The sequence below is a fragment of the Carcharhinus amblyrhynchos genome, unplaced genomic scaffold (genome assembly GCF_965287045.1).
Source record: "Carcharhinus amblyrhynchos unplaced genomic scaffold, sCarAmb.v2.hapA chromosome_1448, whole genome shotgun sequence".
NCBI lineage: Eukaryota > Metazoa > Chordata > Chondrichthyes > Carcharhiniformes > Carcharhinidae > Carcharhinus > Carcharhinus amblyrhynchos.
The window spans coordinates 1-19,399 of NW_027651188.1; the positions used below are offsets into that span (position 1 = coordinate 1).

At 55.3% G+C, this 19,399-nt stretch overlaps 1 protein-coding gene across 1 annotated transcript; it reads right to left on the minus strand.

The window, feature by feature from the left end:
• Positions 1 to 93: 93 nt before the first annotated feature.
• Positions 94 to 18,661, minus strand: LOC145340805 (activated CDC42 kinase 1-like; the record flags this gene model as incomplete). Its single annotated transcript, XM_080185266.1, has 7 exons — positions 94 to 192; positions 1,763 to 1,909; positions 4,785 to 4,911; positions 6,116 to 6,390; positions 7,980 to 8,132; positions 15,771 to 15,965; positions 18,591 to 18,661. Coding segments are annotated over 7 exons (1,067 nt in total), but the record flags the coding sequence as incomplete, so codon positions are not given.
• Between the last annotated feature and the right edge of the window lie 738 nt (positions 18,662 to 19,399).

Below are 19,399 nucleotides of genomic sequence, written 5' to 3' on the forward strand. Positions count from 1 at the left end.
CGAAGGAAGGGTTCCTCCAGGGTTATTATTGGCGTATTGACAGGGGTGAGGGGCCATGCACTCTCTCTCTCATTCCCGAGCCCCTGTGCAAACTCACCTTCCGTCAATAATTGTCAGGTGATCGTTCGTTTCCATTCTCAGTTTCCCTGCTTCACTGAAATCCTCCACAGCTTTCACCTCCAGAGGCTGGGCCTGCCACAGCGAAGAGTCAAAGGCTTACATTAACGCCGCAATGAAGTTACTGCGAAAACGACACCCCTCCCCAGCCCCGGTCGCCACACTCCTGTTCGGGGAACACTGAGGGAGAATTTAGCGCAGCCCAACGCACCCGAACCCAGCACGTCTTTTGCACTGCGGGAGGGAACCGGAGGGAAACCCAGGCAGACACGGGGAGGATGTGCAGACCCGAGCCGGGAATCGAACCCGGGTCCCTGGCGCTGTGAGGCAGCGGGGCTAACCCGCTGCGCCACCGTGCCCCCCCCCTATTTCCAGGGCCAGGTGAGCGCAGTCTCGCTCGGTCACTCACCTTCTCCTCCTCAGTCCGCACTCGTCTCCCTCGCTCCCCTCACTCTCCCTCACCCTCGGCCCCTCATTCTCCCTCTCCCTCGATCCTTCACTCTCCCGCACCCTCGCTCCCCTCAATCTCCCTCATCCCCTCACTCTCCCGCACCCTCGCTCCCCTCACTCTCCCTCGTCCCCCTCACTCTCCCGCACCCTCACTCCCCTCACTCTCCCTCGGCCCCTCACTCTCCCGCACCCTCGCCCCCTCACTCTCCCGCACCCTCGTCCCCCTCACTCTCCCGCACCCTCGTCCCCCTCACTCTCCCGCACCCTCGGCCCCTCACCCTCCTGCACCCTCGTCCCCCTCACTCTCCCGCACCCTCGTTCCCCCTCACTCTCCCGCACCCTCGGCCCCTCACCCTCCCGCACCCTCGTCCCCCTCACTCTCCCGCACCCTCGGCCCCTCACTCTCCCACACCCTCGTCCCCCTCACGCTCCTGCATCCTCGGCCCCTCACTCTCCCGCACCCTCATCCCCTTCACTCTCCCTATCCTTCACCCCCTCACTCTCCCTCATCCTCAACCCTTCATTCTCTCCCTCCCTCGCACCACCCTCCCACTCTCCCAATCCTTCGCCCCCTCACTCTCCCTGTCCTTTACCCCTCATTCTCCCTCTCCCTTGACCCCCACTCATCCTCTCCCTCGACCCCTCACTCTCTCTCCCTCGCCCCCTCTCCCTCGACCCCTCACTCTCTCTCTCCTCGACCCCTCACTCTCTCTCTCCTCGCCCCCTCACTCTCTCTCCCTCGCCCCCTCTCTCTCCCTCGACCCCTCACTCTCTCTCTCCCTCGACCCCCCTCTCTCTCTCTCCCTCGACCCCTCACTCTCTCTCTCTCTCTCCCTCGACCCCTCACTTCCCTCTCCTTTACCCCCTCATTCTCCCTCTCCTTTACCCCCTCATTCTCCCTCTCCCATACCCCCTCACTCTCCCTCACCTCCTCACCCCCCCCTACCCCACACCCTCATTGCCCCCCCTCCACTGCCTGCGTTCCCATGGCGATGAGTGAGTGAGCCAGGCCGGGGTCTTGGCTCCCAGTCATTGGCCAATGCCTTGTGTCTTGGCCGATGGATCCCACCAATCCCGCTCAGGGATTACCCGCCTCTCGCTGTCTTGGCCGTGGAGTGGTTGGGGGGGGTGGGGGGTGCAAAGGGAAGGGGTGGAAGCCGGCGAAGTGGGTTCGGGGGGGGGGGCGTGACGGTACCTCCTTCAGTCGGAGGTGGAGCTGGGAGAAGGACGGACGTTCGTCCGGGACGGCAGCCCAGCACTGCAAAGCCAGGCTGTAAATATCGGCCGGACAATCGATCGGCTGCTCCAACCTCCTCTTCTCACGGTCGATCAACATCAGAATCTGGAGAGAGGGAGGGAGAGAGGGGGAGAGAGAGAGGGGAGGGAGAGAGGGGGAGGGAGAGAGGGGGAGGGAGAGAGGGGGGGAGGGAGAGAGAGGGGGAGGGAGAGAGAGGGGGAGGGAGAGAGAGGGGGAGGGAGAGAGAGGGAGAGAGAGAGAGGGAGGGAGGGCGAGAGAGAGAGGGGGAGGGAGAGAGGGGGAGGGAGAGGGAGAGAGGGGGGAGGGAGAGAGAGGGGGAAGGAGAGAGGGGGAGGGGGAGAGGGGGAGGGAGAGAGGGGAAGGAGAGAGGGGGAAGGAGAGAGGGGGAGGGGGAGAGGGGGAGGGAGAGAGAGGGGGGAGGGAGAGAGAGGGGGAGGGAGAGAGAGGGGGAGGGGGAGAGGGGGAGGGAGAGAGAGGGGGGAGGGAGAGAGAGGGGGAGGGAGAGAGGGGGGGAGGGAGAGAGAGGGGGGAGGGAGAGAGAGGGGGGAGGGAGAGAGGGGGGGAGGGAGAGAGGGGGGGAGGGAGAGAGAGGGGGAGGGAGAGAGAGGGGGGAGGGAGAGAGAGGGGGAGGGAGAGAGAGGGGGAGGGAGAGAGAGGGGGAGGGAGAGAGAGGGGGAGGGAGAGAGCGGGGAGGGAGAGAGGGGGGGAGGGAGAGAGAGGGGGGAGGGAGAGAGGGGGAGGGAGAGGGAGAGAGGGGAGGGAGAGGGAGAGAGAGGGGAGGGAGAGAGAGGGGGGAGGGAGAGAGGGGGGAGGGAGAGGGAGAGAGGGGAGGGAGAGGGAGAGAGTGGGGAGGGAGAGAGAGGGGGGGAGGGAGAGAGGGGGAGGGAGGGGGAGGGAGGGCGAAGGAGGGTGAGAGAAGGGGAGGGAGAGAGGGGGAGGGAGAGGGGGAGGGAGAGGGGGAGGGAAAGAGGGGGAGGGAAAGAGGGGGAGGGAGAGAGAGGGAGGGAGAGGGAGGGAGAGAGGGGGAGGGAGAGAGGGGGAGGGACAGAGAGGTGGAGGGAGAGAGGGGTAAGGTGTGAGAGGGGAAGGTGTGAGAGGGGGAAGGAGAGAGAGGGGGGAGGGAGAGAGAGGGGGAGGGAGAGAGAGGGGGGAGGGAGAGAGAGGGGGAGGGAGAGAGGGGAGGGAGAGAGAAGGGGGAGGGAGAGAGAAGGGGGAGGGAGAGGGGGGAGGGAGAGAGAGGGGGGAGGGGAGAGAGGGGGGAGGGAGAGAGAGGGGGGGAGGGAGGAGAGGGGGGAGGGAGAGAGAGGGGGGAGGACAGAGCGGGGGAAGGGTGAGAGAGGGGGAGGGAGAGGAGGGGGGAGGGAGAGAGGGGTGGGGTGAGAGGGGGAGGGAGAGAGGAGAGGGGAGTGGGAGAAATATTTTGAAAAGTTTATTTCTCAGTGTCACTACAATGTGGTCACTGTGGAGAATCCCTGACTCTATCGGATGTGTGACCTGTTGACCCATTGCCATCAGTAATCTGTTTTTATCTCCTTCTTTCGCAGGATGGGGGTCTCGCTGGCTGGGTCCAGCATTTGTTGCCCACCCCTAATTGCCCCTTGAGAAGCTGGCGGGTGAGCCGCCATCTTGAACCCGCTGCGGCCCCTGTGGCGTGGGCACACCCACCGTGCTGTTAGGGAGGGAGTTTCAGGATCTTGACCCAGCGACAGTGAAGGAACGGCCGATATATTTCCCAGTCGGGATGGTGAGTGGCTCGGAGGGTGGTGTTTCCCAGGTATCTGCTGCACTTGGCCTTCTAGATGGTAGATGGTGGTGGGTTTGGAAGGTGCTGCCCAAGGAGCCTTGGTGAGTCGCTGCATCTTGTAGATAAACACTAAGGGGCAATTTAGGATGGCCAATCCACCTAACCTGCACATCTTTGGACACTAAGGGGCAATTTAGCATGGCCAATCCACCTAACCTGCACATCTTTGGACACTAAGGGGCAATTTAGCATGGCCAATCCACCTAACCTACACATCTTTGGACACTAAGGGCAATTTAGCATGGCCAATCCACCTAACCTACACATCTTTGGACACTAAGGGACAATTTAGCATGGCCAATCCACCTAACCTGCACATCTTTGGACACTAAGGGGCAATTTAGCATGGCCAATCCACCTAACCTACACATCTTTGGACACTAAGGGACAATTTAGCATGGCCAATCCACCTAACCTGCACATCTTTGGACACTAAGGGGCAATTTAGCATGGCCAATCCACCTAACCTGCACATCTTTGGAGACTAAGGGACAATTTAGCATGTCCAATCCACCTAACCTGCACATCTTTGGACACTAAGGGGCAATTTAGCATGGCCAATCCACCTAACCCGCACATCTTTGGACACTAAGGGACAATTTAGCATGTCCAATCCACCTAACCTGCACATCTTTGGACACTAAGGGGCAATTTAGCATGGCCAATCCACATTGGCTCTGGAGTCACGTGTGGGCCAGCCCAGGTAAGGACGGCAGATTTCCTTCCCTAAAGGACATTCGTGAACCAGATGGGTTCCTGCGACAATCCACGGTAGCTATCATGGTCACCGCTACCGAGACTCACCGTGTTCCAGATTTTATGAACTGAATGTAAGTTTCAACAGCTTCCACAAAGGCAGCGGAAACCACCCCCACCCTCCCCCTCCCCCTCCCCACGCACCCCGGGGCATTAATCTCTGGACGACTCGCCCAGTGACAGTTCCACTGCCTTCCCCTGTAAGATGTGGCGTCCTGTGGCTCTTCACCCAGTGGAGGGGGCGCGTATCCTTGACCGTCTAAAGATAACACTCTCAACATCATTCTAGCTCACAGTTAGAGGGCTGAATGGCCTCCTCCAGGGTCAGAAGGCCCCAGTGCTGGATCACTAGCCGCCCCCCCCCCCACCCCGACCTTTCACGGGGGTGTCTCTCCTTACCTCCCGGCCGTACATCCCCATCCAGGGCTCCTCACAATACGAGAACAGCTCCCACAACACCACGCCAAACATCCAGACATCCGAGGCGTGGGAGAAGGTTCCGGATTTCAGGCTTTCCGGGGCGCACCTGCGGGGCAGAGGTGGGGCGGGGGGAGACGGGGAGAAGTGAGTGGGCGTTCAGCGGCCGAGGGGGAGGCGGGAGGGGGTGGGGTTCGACTCCCCCGAGTTACTGCTTCCTCCACCCCACCCCACCCCCGTCCTCCTCCAAGGTAAACTTTGTACCTTTGCCCATCTGTGGACACACGGACACACACCCACATACACATACCCCTGTACACACACACACACAAAACTGTGTACACACATACACACACACAGCTGCACACACACACACCTGTATATGTACACACATCTGTCCACACACATACTTGTACACACACACACACACACCTGTCCACACACACACATACTTGTACATACACACACACACCTGTCCACACACACACACCTGTCCACACACACACACATACTTGTACACACACACACACACCTGTCCACACACACACATACTTGTACATACACACACACACCTGTCCACACACACACACCTGTCCACACACACACACATACTTGTACACACACACACACACCTGTCCACACACACACACATACTTGTACATACACACACACACCTGTCCACACACACACACACCTGTCCACACACACACACACCTGTCCACACACACACCTGTCCACACACACACATACTTGTACACACACACACACACCTGTCCACACACACACATACTTGTACACACACACACACACCTGTCCACACACACACATACTTGTACACACACACACACCTGTCCCACACACACACATATCTGTACACACACACACACACAGTCCCATACACACACACACACCTGTACACATACACACACACATACTGCACACACACACAGACTGTACACACACACATACTTGTATACACACACACACAACCTGTACACACACTCCTATACACCCACACACAACCTGTACACACACTCCTATACACCCACACACAACCTGTACACACACTCCTATACACCCACACACAACCTGTACACACACTCCTATACACCCACACACAACCTGTACATACACTCCTATACACCCACACACAACCTGTACACACACTCCTATACACCCACACACAACCTGTACACACACTCCTATACACCCACACACAAACCTGTACACACACTCCTATACACCCACACACAACCTGTACACACACTCCTATACACACACACACACACACGTTCAATACAAGATGACCTCACCAGGCGAAGGGAATCTTGCGATGAGCCTGCATCACATAATGATCGGAGTTCGAGAGCGAGCGCATCAAGCCGAAGTCCGCGATCTTCACCTGTTCCTCGCTGGCGAGCAGGATGTTGCGGGCGGCGAGGTCGCGGTGGATGAAGTGCTGGGACTCCAGGTAATCCATGCCCTCGCACACCTGCACGGCGTAGGCCCACAGCAGCTGGATGGGGTAGGCCCCGTGCCTGGCCCTCAGGTAGTCGTAGAGGGAGCCCAGAGGCGCCAACTCCGTCACCTAGAGGCGGTCAGAGAGGAGGGTGAGGGGTCAAGCAGGAGCAACTCTTCCCAGCAGCCTGAGGCTCAGTGTCCAGCGAGCCAGAGGTGGAGGCGGAATAAAGAATAATTCTCTTGTACGGTTACATTCCATCAGAGTCAGCAACTAAAGCTATTTATCGGTAAAAGGAAATTAGCTATGTGTGTTTGCAGTCCTGGCTTACCTTGGACTGAGTCCCTGGCAGAATATATCACCCACTCCCATGCCCTCACCCTTCAACCGCACATGGCCAATCCACCTAACCTGCACATCTTTGGACACTAAGGGGCAATTTAGCATGGCCAATCCACCTAACCTGCACATCTTTGGACAACAGGGGACAATTTAGCATGGCCAATCCACCTAACCTGCACATCTTTGGACACTAAGGGGCAATTTAGCATGGCCAATCCACCCAACCTGCACATCTTTGGACACTAAGGGGCAATTTAGCATGGCCAATCCACCTAACCTGCACATCTTTGGACACTAAGGGGCAATTTAGCATGGCCAATCCACCTAACCTGCACATCTTTGGACAACAGGGGACAATTTAGCATGGCCAATCCACCTAACCTGCACATCTTTGGACACTAAGGGGCAATTTAGCATGGCCAATCCACCCAACCTGCACATCTTTGGACACTAAGGGGCAATTTAGCATGGCCAATCCACCTAACCTGCACATCTTTGGACACTAAGGGGCAATTTAGCATGGCCAATCCACCTAACCTGCACATCTTTGGACACTAAGGGGCAATTTAGCATGGCCAATCCACCTAACCTGCACATCTTTGGACACTAAGGGGCAATTTAGCATGGCCAATCCACCTAACCGACACATCTTTGGACAACAGGGGACAATTTAGCATGGCCAATCCACCTAACCTGCACATCTTTGGACACTAAGGGGCAATTTAGCATGGCCAATCCACCCAACCTGCACATCTTTGGACACTAAGGGGCAATTTAGCACGGCCAATCCACCCAACCTGCACATCTTTGGATACTAAGGGACAATTTAGCATGGCCAATCCACCTAACCCGCACATCTTTGGACACTAAGAGGAGAGAGAGAAAGACAGCAAGGGAGAGAGGAAAAGAGAGAGAAAGGAGAGTGAGAGAAGGAGAGTGCAAGAGAGAGAGCGGGAAAGAGTGCAATAGAGAGAGAGAGGAAGACAGAGAATGGAAGTGAGAAAGAGGGAGGAGAGAGAAAGATGGAGAGAGAGAGAGAGAAGGGGGAAGAGAAAGAGAGACTGAAAGAGCGAGAGAGGGAAAGAGGAAGGGAATAAGAGAGAGAAAGGGAGCAACAGAGGTAGAGAGAGAGAGAGATGGAAAGAGAAAGAGAAACAGTGAGAGGGAAAGAGAGAGGGGGAAAAAGAGAGAGAGGAAAAAAGAGAGAGAGGGAAAAAGAGAGAGAGGGAAAGAAAGTGTGAGGCAGAGAGTGAGAGAGAGAGAGAGAGAGAGCGAAGGGTTGAGGGAGAGTCACAGTGAGGGCGAGAGTTTCGTGGATTGAGCCACAGGAGCCAGGAGGAGGGTTGGAGGGGGGTGCAGAGTGTGCCGATACTCACCATTTTCAGAGGGTGAGTGAGGGTGACCCCGTACAGCTGGATGAGGTGTGGGTGGTTGATGGCGTACATTGCGTTCACCTCCTGTAGGAAGTCGGCCATGGCATCTGTCTCGTTGGAGATGTCCGACCTCAGACACTTCACGGCCACACTCAGCTGAAAGACAAGGTGGAGGGGGGGGTTGTTAAACCACAGAGGGAGAGACACAGAGACAAGGCGGGGGGGTTAAACTGCGGAGGGGGAGACACAGAGACAAGGCGGGGGGGTGGATTAAACTGCGGAGGGGGAGACAATGGCAAATGGAATTTAATGTTGGCAAGTGTGAGGTGGTCCACTTTGGTAGGAATAATGGTAGGAAGGACTATTACTTACGTGGCGAAAAACTGCAGCATGCGACGGTGCAGAGGGACCTCGGGGTCCTTGTGCATGAGTCGCAAAAACCCAGCTTGCAGGTGCAGCAGGTGGTTAGGAAGGCGAATGGGATGCTGGCCTTCATAGCGAAGGGGATTGAATATAAAAGTAGGGAGGTCTTGCTGCAGCTGTATAGGGCATTGGTGAGGCCGCAGCTGGAGTACTGTGTGCAGTTTTGGGCGCCGCACTTACGCAAGGATATTTTGGCCTTGGAGGGAGTGCAGAGGAGGTTTACTAGGCTGATACCGGAGTTGAGGGGGTTGAGCTATGAGGAGAGGCTGAATAAACTAGGCTTGTACTCGTTAGAGTTTAGAAGAATGAGGGGAGATCTCATTGAGACGTATAAGATGATGAATGGGATGGATAGGATAGAGGTGGAGAGACTCTTCCCGCTCAAAAAAGACAGTAGGACTAGGGGGCACAGCCTCAAGATAAAGGGGGGGCGGTTTAGAACGGAGTTGAGGAGGAACTTCTTCACTCAAAGGGTGGTGAATCTCTGGAATTCTCTGCCCGTTGAAGTGGTGGAGGCTGCCTCGCTAAATATTTTTAAGACGCGGGTTGATGGGTTTTTGATAAGAGAGGGGATTAAGGGTTATGGGGAGAGGGCGGGAATGTGGAACTGAGCCACGACAGATCAGCCATGATCTTATTGAATGGCGGGGCAGGCTCGAAGGGCTAGATGGCCTACTCCTGCTCCTATTTCTTATGTTCTTATGACACAGAGACAAGGCGGGGGGGGTTAAACCGCGGAGGGAGAGACACAGAGACAAGGCGGGGGGGGGGGATTAAACTGCAGATGGGGGGATATAGAGACAAGGTGGAGGGGTTTTAAACAGCAGGGGGGCAGGCACAGAGATAAAGTTGGGGGTTAAACCGCGGAGGGGATTAAACAGCAGGGGGGGAGCCACAGAGACAAAACCCAACCTCTAGGCACCATCGCTGTGCCCAGGCACCGGGCATTGTTTATCACAACACAATCCAGCCAACACTTTGCAGGTGCCAACAGATGCCCCATAGAAAGCATTCTTTCTGGTTGTATCACAGCTTGGTCTGGGCTCCTGCTCTGCCCAAGACCGCAAGGAACTACAAAAGGGTGGTGAATGTAGCCCAATCCCATCACACAAACCAGCCTCCCATCCATTGACTCTGTCTACACTTCCCGCTGCCTTGGGGAAAAGCAGCCGGCATAATCAAGGACCCCACACACCCCGGACATTCTCTCTTCCACCTTCTTCCATCGGGATAAAGATACAAAAGTCTGAGGTCACGTACCCACCGACTCAAGAACAGCTTCTTCCCTGCTGCTGTCAGACTTTTGAATGGACCTACCTCGCATTAAGTTGATCTTTCTCTACACCCTCGCTGTGACTGTAACACTACATTCTGCACCCTCTCCTTTCCTTCTCTATGAACGGTATGTTTTGTCTGTCTAGCGCGCAAGAAACAATACTTTTCACTGTATCCCAATACATGTGACAATAATAAATCAAAGCAAATCCTTCTCCCCATGTACTCTATGAACGGTATGCTTTGTCTGTATAGTGCGCAAGAAACAATACTTTTCACTGTATCCCGATACATGTGACAATAATAAATCAAATCAAATCAAACCCATTGCCATACAGCCCTCCTCCATTCCACTGTTCGTCTTCCTACTATGTACAGTTCTGGTCACCCTATTATAGAAAGGATATTATTAAACTAGAAAGAGTGCAGAAAAGGTTTACTGGGATGCTACTGGGACTTGATGGTTTGAGTTATAAGGAGAGGCTGGATAGACTGGGATTATTTTTCTCTGGAGTGTAGGAGGCTGAGGGGTGATCTTATACATGTCTGTAAAATAATGAGGGGCACAGATCAGCTAGATAGTCAATATCTTTTCCCAAAGGTAGGGGAGTCTAAAACTAGAGGGCATAGGCTTAAGGTGAGAGGGGAGAGATACAAAAGGGTCCAGAGGGGGCAATTTTTTCACACAGAGGGTGGTGAGTGTCTGGAACGAGCTGCCAGAGGTAGTAGTAGAGGTGGGTACAATTTTGTCTTTTAAAGGGTGTTTAGAGAGTTACATGGCTACGATGGGTGTAGAGGGATATGGGGCAAATGCGGGCAATTGGGATTAGCTTTGGAGTTCAAAACAAGGGGCGGCATGGACAAGTTGGGCCGAAGGGCCTGTTTCCATGCTGTAAACGTCTATGACTCTATGTGTATGTTCAGTGGATTGGCCATGCTAAATTGCCTCTCAGTGTCAGGAGGACTAGCAGGGTAAAAATGAAGGATTCCGGGAATCGGGCCTGGGTGGGATTGTGGTTGGTGCAGACTTGATGGGCTGAATGGCCTCCTTCTGCACTGTAGGATTCTATGACTCCCCACCCCCCCCGCAACCATCAGGAACCTTCTTTCTGAATCTACCCCTGTCTAACCCTGTTAGAATTTTATAAGTTTCTACGAGGTCCCCTCTCACTCTTCTAAACTCCTGTGAATATCACAAAATCACTGAATCTTACAATGCAGCAGGAGACCATTCGGCCCATCAAGTCTGCACCGATTACAATCCCACCCAGGCCCTATCCCCCTAACCCCATGCTTTTTCCTGAGATACTAAGGGGCGATTTAGCATGGCCAATCCACCTAACCTGCACATCTTTGGACACTAAGGGGCAATTTAGCATGGCCAATCCACCTAACCTACACATCTTTGGACACTAAGGGGCAATTTAGCACGGCCAATCCACCTAACCCGCACATCTTTGGACACTAAGGGGCAATTTAGCATGGCCAATCCACCTAACCTGCACATCTTTGGACACTAAGGGACAATTTAGCATGGCCAATCCACCTAACCTGCACATCTTTGGACACTAAGGGGCAATTTAGCATGGCCAATCCACCTAACCTGCACATCTTTGGACACTAAGGGACAATTTAGCATGGCCAATCCACCCAACCTGCACATCTTTGGACACTAAGGGGCAATTTAGCATGGCCAATCCACCTAACCTGCACATCTTTGGACACTAAGGACAATTTAATATGGCCAATCCACCCTAACCGGCACATCTCTCGGACTGTGGGAGAAAACCGGAGCACCTGGAGGAAACCCACACAGACATGGGGAGAATGTGTAAACTCCGCACAGACAGTGTCCCGAGCCGGGAATCAAACCCAAGTCCCTGGCGCTGTGAGGCAGCAGTGCTAACCCACTGTGCCACCGTGCTGCCCCTTAATACAATCCTAACCGACTTAATCTCTCCCTATATGACAGTCCTACCATCCCAGGAATCTGCCTGGTAAACCTTTCCTGCACTCCCTTGATAGCAAGGACATCCTTCCTCAGATAAGGGGACCAAAACTGCTCCAGGTGTGGCCTCACCTATGCCCTGTACAACTGCAGCAAAACAACCCTATCCCTGTACTCAAATCCTCTCGCGATGAAGGGCAATAAAGGAGGGGGGTGGAATGTGGTCAAGAGTGTGGGCTACTGAGTGAGCGCGGTGGCCAAGGGTGACTGGGTTGGGGCAAGGACCAGGGGGTTGGAATAACGAGGGGTAGGAATGCCTTGTGACTGGAGGCCAGTGACCAGTGGCGTACCACAGGGATCCGCGCTGGGCCCCTCATTGTTGGTCAGTTGTATAAATGAGGTAGATGACTATCTGGGGTGAGGCGGCGGAGGGGAGTATAAGTTTGCCGATGACACAAAGGTTGGCCGGCTGGTGAGCAGTGAGGTGGAGTGCCTTGGGTTAGAGGAGGACATGGGCGAGATGGTCAAATGGGCGGATAGGTGGCAGATGGAATTTAACCCTGAAAAGTGTGAGGTGATGCACTTTGGAAGGAGTAATTTGACGAGAAAGTAAACTATGAAAGATCTGACACTGGGAAGATTCAAAGAACAGAAGGTCCTTGGTGTGTTTGTACATAGATCTCTGAGGGTGGCGAGGCAGGTAAATAGGGTGGCGAAAAAGGCACAGGGCACACTCGCCTTTATCAATCAGGGTATAGATTACGAAAGCAGAGAGATTACGATGGAGTTGTACAGAACTTTGGTGAGGCCTCAGCTGGAGAACTGTGTGTAGTTCTGGTCGCCACATTACAGGAAGGACGTGATGGCACTGGAGGGGGTACAGAGGAGATTCATAAGAACATAAGAAATAGGAGCAGGAGTAGGCCATCCAGCCCCTCGAGCCTGCCCCGCCATTCAATAAGATCATGGCTGATCTGAAGTGGATCAGTTCCACTTTCCCGCTTTCTCCCCTTCATTCCCCTGTCTATCAGAAACCTATCTACCCGTGACTTCAATATATTCAGCGAGGCAGCCTCCACCACTTCAACGGGCAGAGAATTCCAGAGATTCACCACCCTTTGAGTGAAGAAGTTCCTCCTCAACTCCGTTCTAAACTGCTCCCCCCTTTATCTTGAGGCTGTGCCCTCTAGTCCTGCTATCCTTTCTAAGCGGGAAGAATCTCTCTACCTCTACCCTATCCATCCCCTTCATTATCTTACACGTCTCTATAAGATCCCCCCTCAGCCTTCTAAACTCCAACGGGTACAGACCCAGTCTATTTAGTCTCTCTTCATAGTCCAACCCCCTCATCTCCGGTGTCAGCCGAGTGAACCTCCTCTGCACTCCCTCCAAGGCCAAAATATCCTTGCGCAAGTGCGGCGACCAAAACTGCACACAGTACTCCAGCTGCGGCCTCACCAGTGCCCTGTATAGTTGCAGCAAGACCTCCCTGCTTTTACATTCTATCCCCCTCGCTATAAAGGCCAACATCCCATTCGCCTTCCTGACCACCTGCTGTACCTGCAGACTGGGTTTTTGCGACTCGTGCACAAGGACCCCCAGGTCCCTCTGCACTGTGGCAGGATGCCGCCTGGGATAGAACATTTAAGTTATGAAAGGTTGGATAGGCTTGGGTTGTTTTCGCTGGAGCAGAGAAGGCTGAGGGGTAAAGTTTAGAACACAGAAAAACTACAGCACAAACAGGCCCTTCGGCCCACAAGTTGCGCCGATGATATCCCTATCTACTAGGCTTACCTATAACCCTCAATCCTATTAAGTCCCATGTACTCATCCAGAAGTCTCTTAAAAGACCCTATTGAATTTGCCTCGACCACCACAGCAGCCGATTCCACTCACTCACCACCCTCTGAGTGAAAAACTTACCCCTGACATCTCCTCTGTACCTGCTCCCCAGCACCCTAAACCTGTGTCCCTCTCATAGGGACCATTTCAGCCCTGGGAAATAGCCTCCGAGAATCCACCCTATCTATACCTCTCAACATTTCATAAACCTCTATCAGGTCGCCTCTCAACCTTCGTCTCTCCAGGGAGAAGAGTCCCAGCTCCCTCAACCTATCCTCACAAGGCATGCCTCCCAATCCAGGCAACATCCTTGTAAATCTCCTCTGCACCCTCTCAATAGCTTCCACATCCTTCCTGTAGCGAGGCGACCAGAACTGCGCACAGTACTCCAAGTGGGGTCTGCCAAGGGTCTTATAAAGTTGCAGCATTACCTCCCGACTCCTAACCTCAATCCCTCGATTAATGAAGGCCAGTACACCATACGCCTTCTTGACCGCATCCTCCACCTGCGAGGCCGATTTAAGAGTCCTATGGACCCGGACCCCAAGATCCTTCTGATCTCCCACACTGCTAAGAGTCCTACCCTTGATATTATATTCCTTCATCCCATTGGACCTGCCAAAATGGACCACTACACACTTATCCGGGTTGAAGTCCATCTACCACTTCTCCGCCCAGTCTTGCATCCTATCTATGTCCCGCTGCAACTTCTGACATCCCTCCAGACTATCCACAACACCGCCAACCTTCGTATCGTCGGCGAACTTACTCACCCATCCCTCCACTTCCTCATCCAGCTCATTTATAAAGATCGCAAACAGTTTATTGACAAGTCGTAACGCTGCAATGAAGTTACTGTGAAAATCCCCTAGTGGCCACACTCCGGTGCCTGTTCGGGGGTAACACTGAGGGAGAAGGGAGAATTTAGCACGGCCCAATGCACCCTAACCAGCACGTCTCTCGGACTGTGGGAGGAAACCGGAGCACCCGGAGGGAAACCCACGCGGACACAGGGGGGAGAACGTGTAGACTCCGCACAGACGGTGACCCGAGCCGGACGAGGAGCAGTTGTGCCCCTGAGTTGAGGGGTCAGTTACGAGGGGATACATGTTAGAGGGCAGGAGGCAATTGGGGGGGGGGGGGGTTCGAGGGGAGACTTTTGTACCCAGAGGGCGGTGAGGGTCTGGAACGCGTTGCCTGGGAGGGTGGTGGAGGCAGGACGTCTCACGTCCTTTAAGAAGTATCCGGATGGGTACTTGGCACGCCATAACATTCAGGACCAAGTGTTGGCAAGGGGATGAGGTGGGCAGTCACGATGCCAGCGTTGGACTGGGGTAAACACAGTCAGAAGTCTCACAACACCAGGTTGAAGTCCAACAGGTTTGCCTGGTAGCAAACGCCACGAGCTTTCGGAGCGCTGCCCCTTCGTCAGGTGGGTGGGAGCTCTGATCACAAACAGGGCATAGAAAGACACAAACTCAATTTACAAAATAATGGCTGGAATGCGAGACTTTACAGGTAATCAACTTCTTAAAGGTACAGACAACGTGAGCGGAGAGAGGGTTGAGGCCAGGTTAAAGAGATGTGTACTGTCTCCAAACAGGACAGGAAGTGAGACTTCACAAGCCCAAGTCGTGGGGGTTACAGATCGTGTGACGCGAACCCAAGATCCCGGTTGAGGCCGTCCTCATGCGTGCGGGAACTTGGCTATCAGCCTCCGCTCAGTCTGCACTGTCGTGAAGGCCGCCTTGGAGAACGCTTACCCGAAGATCAGAGGCCGAATGCCCGTGACCACTGAGGTGTTCGCCAACAGGAAGGGAACAGTCTTGCCTGGTGATTGTCGAGCGGGTTCCGTAGACGTGAGGACAGCCTCGACCGGGATCTTGGGGTCATGTCACGCTACCTGTAACCCCCACGAGCTGTCCTGTCTGGAGACAATACACATCTCTTCAACCCGTGCTTCACCCTCTCTCCACTCACATTGTCTGTACCTTTGAGACTTGATTACCTGTAAAGTCTCGCATTCCAACCATTATTTTGTAAGTTGAGTTTGTGTGCCTTTACATGCCCTGTTTGGGAACACAATTCCTCACCCAACTGACGAAGGAGCAGTGCTCCGAAGGCTCGAGCTACCAGATAAACCTGCTGGAACTTTGATCTGGTGGGGTGAGGCTTTTTACTGGGTGGGCAGGCCTGGGCCTCCCATGGGGTCGGTGCAGACTCGATGGGCCGAAGGGGCCTCTCCCGCGCTGCTGCACTCGGTGGTTCCGCGCACGCCGCCCCCGCGAGGCGCGCCGGCTACTCACAGCGCGGCCGTTCGGCAGCCTCCATTCACCGCGTCTCACCACGCCAAAGGAGCCGTTCCCCAGCCGCTCGAACAGCGCCAAGTCCTTGTCGTTAATCAGGCACTTGGGGGCGACCTCAGGTTCCGGCGAGCAAAAGGGGGCGCCGCCCCCGTACGGGGCCTGGTCGCCGCTCTCGACACAGCGGGCGCTGAACATCTGCGAAGACAAAACGGCGAAGGCAACGGTGACAGGAGGGCGAGACAGACAGAAAGGAGGCACCTCTGGCAATGCGGCTCTCCCTCAGCGCTGCCCTGATTTTCTTTTCACTTATTCATGGGCTGGTTCCAGCATTTATTGCCCATCCCTAATTGCCCCTTGGAGGGCAGTTGACAGTCAACCACATTGGCTGTGGCTCTGGAGTCACACCTTATTTATTAGTCTCAAGTAAGACTTACATTAACACCGCAATGAAGTGACTGTGAAAATCCCCGAGTCGCCAGACTCCGGCGCCTGTTCGGGCAACACTGAGGGAGAATTCAGCGAGGCTAATCCATTCTAACCTGCACATCTTTGGACACTAAGGGACAATTTAACATGGCCAATCCACCTAACCTACACATCTTTGGACATTAAGGGGCAATTTAGCATGGCCAATCCACCCAACCTACACATCTTTGGACACTAAGGGGCAATTTAGCATGGCCAATCCACCTAACCTACACATCTTTGGACACTAAGGGGCAATTTAGCATGGCCAATCCACCTAACCCACACATCTTTGGACATTAAGGGGCAATTTAGCATGGCCAATCCACCCAACCTACACATCTTTGGACACTAAGGGGCAATTTAGCATGGCCAATCCACCTAACCTACACATCTTTGGACACTAAGGGGCAATTTAGCATGGCCAATCCACCCAACCTACACATCTTTGGACACTAAGGGGCAATTTAGCATGGCCAATCCACCTAACCTACACATCTTTGGACACTAAGGGGCAATTTAGCATGGCCAATCCACCTAACCTACACATCTTTGGACACTAAGGGGCAATTTAGCATGGCCAATCCACCTAACCTACACATCTTTGGACACTAAGGGGCAATTTAGCATGGCCAATCCACCTAACCCACACATCTTTGGACATTAAGGGGCAATTTAGCATGGCCAATCCACCTAACCTACACATCTTTGGACGATGGGAGGAACCGGAGCACCTGGAGGAAGCCCATGCAGACACGGGGAGAAAGTGCAGCCTCCACAAAGACAGTGACCCCAGCCTGGGATCAAACCCAGGTCCCTGGCGCTGTGAGGCAGCAGTGCTAACCCACTGCGCCATCGGGAATCGAACCCGGGTCCCTGGCGCTGTGAGACAGCAGTGCTAACCCACTGTGTGCCCACCGGGAATCGAACCCGGGTCCCTGGCGCTGTGAGACAGCAGTGCTAACCCACTGTGTGCCACTGGGAATCGAACCCGGGTCCCTGGCGCTGTGAGACAGCAGCGCTAACCCACTGTGTGCCCACCGGGAATCGAACCCGGGTCCCTGGCGCTGTGAGACAGCAGTGCTAACCCACTGTGTGTCACCAGGAATCGAACCCGGGTCCCTGGCGCTGTGAGACAGCAGTGCTAACCCACTGTGTGCCCACCGGGAATCGAACCCGGGTCCCTGGCGCTGTGAGACAGCAGTGCTAACCCACTGTGTGCCCACCGGGAATCGAACCCGGGTCCCTGGCGCTGTGAGGCAGCAGTGCTAACCCACTGTGCCACTGGGAATCGAACCCGGGTCCCTGGCACTGTGGGACAGCAGTGCTAACCCACTGTGCCACCGGGAATCGAACCCGGGTCCCTGGCACTGTGGGACAGCAGTGCTAACCCACTGTGTGCCCACCGGGAATCGAACCCGGGTCCCTGGCACTGTGGGACAGCAGTGCTAACCCACTGTGCCACTGGGAATCGAACCCGGGTCCCTGGCGCTGTGGGACAGCAGTGCTAACCCACTGTGTGCCCACCGGGAATCGAACCCGGGTCCCTGGCGCTGTGAGACAGCAGTGCTAACCCACTGTGTCACCGGGAATCGAACCCGGGTCCCTGGCGCTGTGAGACAGCAGTGCTAACCCACTGTGTCACCGGGAATCGAACCCGGGTCCCTGGCGCTGTGAGACAGCAGTGCTAACCCACTGTGCCACCGGGAATCGAACCCGGGTCCCTGGCACTGTGAGACAGCAGTGCTAACCCACTGTGCCACCGGGAATCGAACCCGGGTCCCTGGCACTGTGAGACAGCAGTGCTAACCCACTGTGCCACCGGGAATCGAACCCGGGTCCCTGGCGCTGTGAGACAGCAGTGCTAACCCACTGTGTGTCACCGGGAATCGAACCCGGGTCCCTGGCGCTGTGAGACAGCAGTGCTAACCCACTGTGCCACCGGGAATCGAACCCGGGTCCCTGGCACTGTGAGACAGCAGTGCTAACCCACTGTGCCACCGGGAATCGAACCCGGGTCCCTGGCGCTGTGAGACAGCAGTGCTAACCCACTGTGTGTCACCGGGAATCGAACCCGGGTCCCTGGCGCTGTGAGACAGCAGTGCTAACCCACTGTGTGTCACTGGGAATCGAACCCGGGTCCCTGGCGCTGTGAGGCAGCAGTGCTAACCCACTGTGCCACCGGGAATCGAACCCGGGTCCCTGGCACTGTGAGACAGCAGTGCTAACCCACTGTGCCACCGGGAATCGAACCCGGGTCCCTGGCGCTGTGAGACAGCAGTGCTAACCCACTGTGTCACCGGGAATCGAACCCGGGTCCCTGGCGCTGTGAGGCAGCAGTGGGCGGGTTCCTACCTTGGACATCCAGGATTTGGGCCGGCCAATCACTCGTCTCCTTTTAACAGCTTCAAAAAGACGTCTGTGTCCTGAGACAGAGAGAGACAAAGAATAGAGATTACACCGGGGAGCCGCGATTGTGTGACACACATTTCATTCGATTTATTATTGTCACATGTATCGGGACACAGTGAAAAGTATTGTTCCTTGCGCACTATACAGACCAAGCATACCGTTCATAGAGAAGGAAAGGAGAGGGTGCAGAATGTAGTGTTACAGTCATAGCTAGGATGTAGGGAAAGATCAACTTAATATCGGGTATACGAGGGGTCGAGGGAGGAGATGAGGAGCAGAGATGGAAAATGGGGTTTGGAGGAGAAGGGGGGAGGGAGAAGAAGAGAGGTGGGGAGGAGAGAGGGTCGGGGAGGAGGGGGAGGGAGGGAGAGGGGGAGGTGGGGAAAGAGAGGGGGGGAGGTGGGGAAAGAGAGAGGGTCGGGATGGGGGTAGAAAGAGAGGGAAAGAGAGAGGGGGGATGGGGGGAGAGAGTGGGGAAGAGAGAGGGGGGGGGCGGGTGGAGAGAGGGGAGGAGAGAGGGGGAGGGGGGAGGGAGAGGGGGAGAGAGAGGTGGGGAGAGAGGGGGGAGAGAGGGGGAGAGAATGGGGGAGAGAAGTGGGGGAGAGAGAGGGGGGGAGCGGGTGGAGAGAGTGGAGGAGAGAGGGGAGGAGAGAGGGGGAGGGGGGGGGAGGAGAGGGGGAGAGAGAGGTGGGGAGAGAGAGGGGGAGAGAGGGGGGAGAGGTGGGGAAGAGAGGGGGGAGAGACGGGGAGAG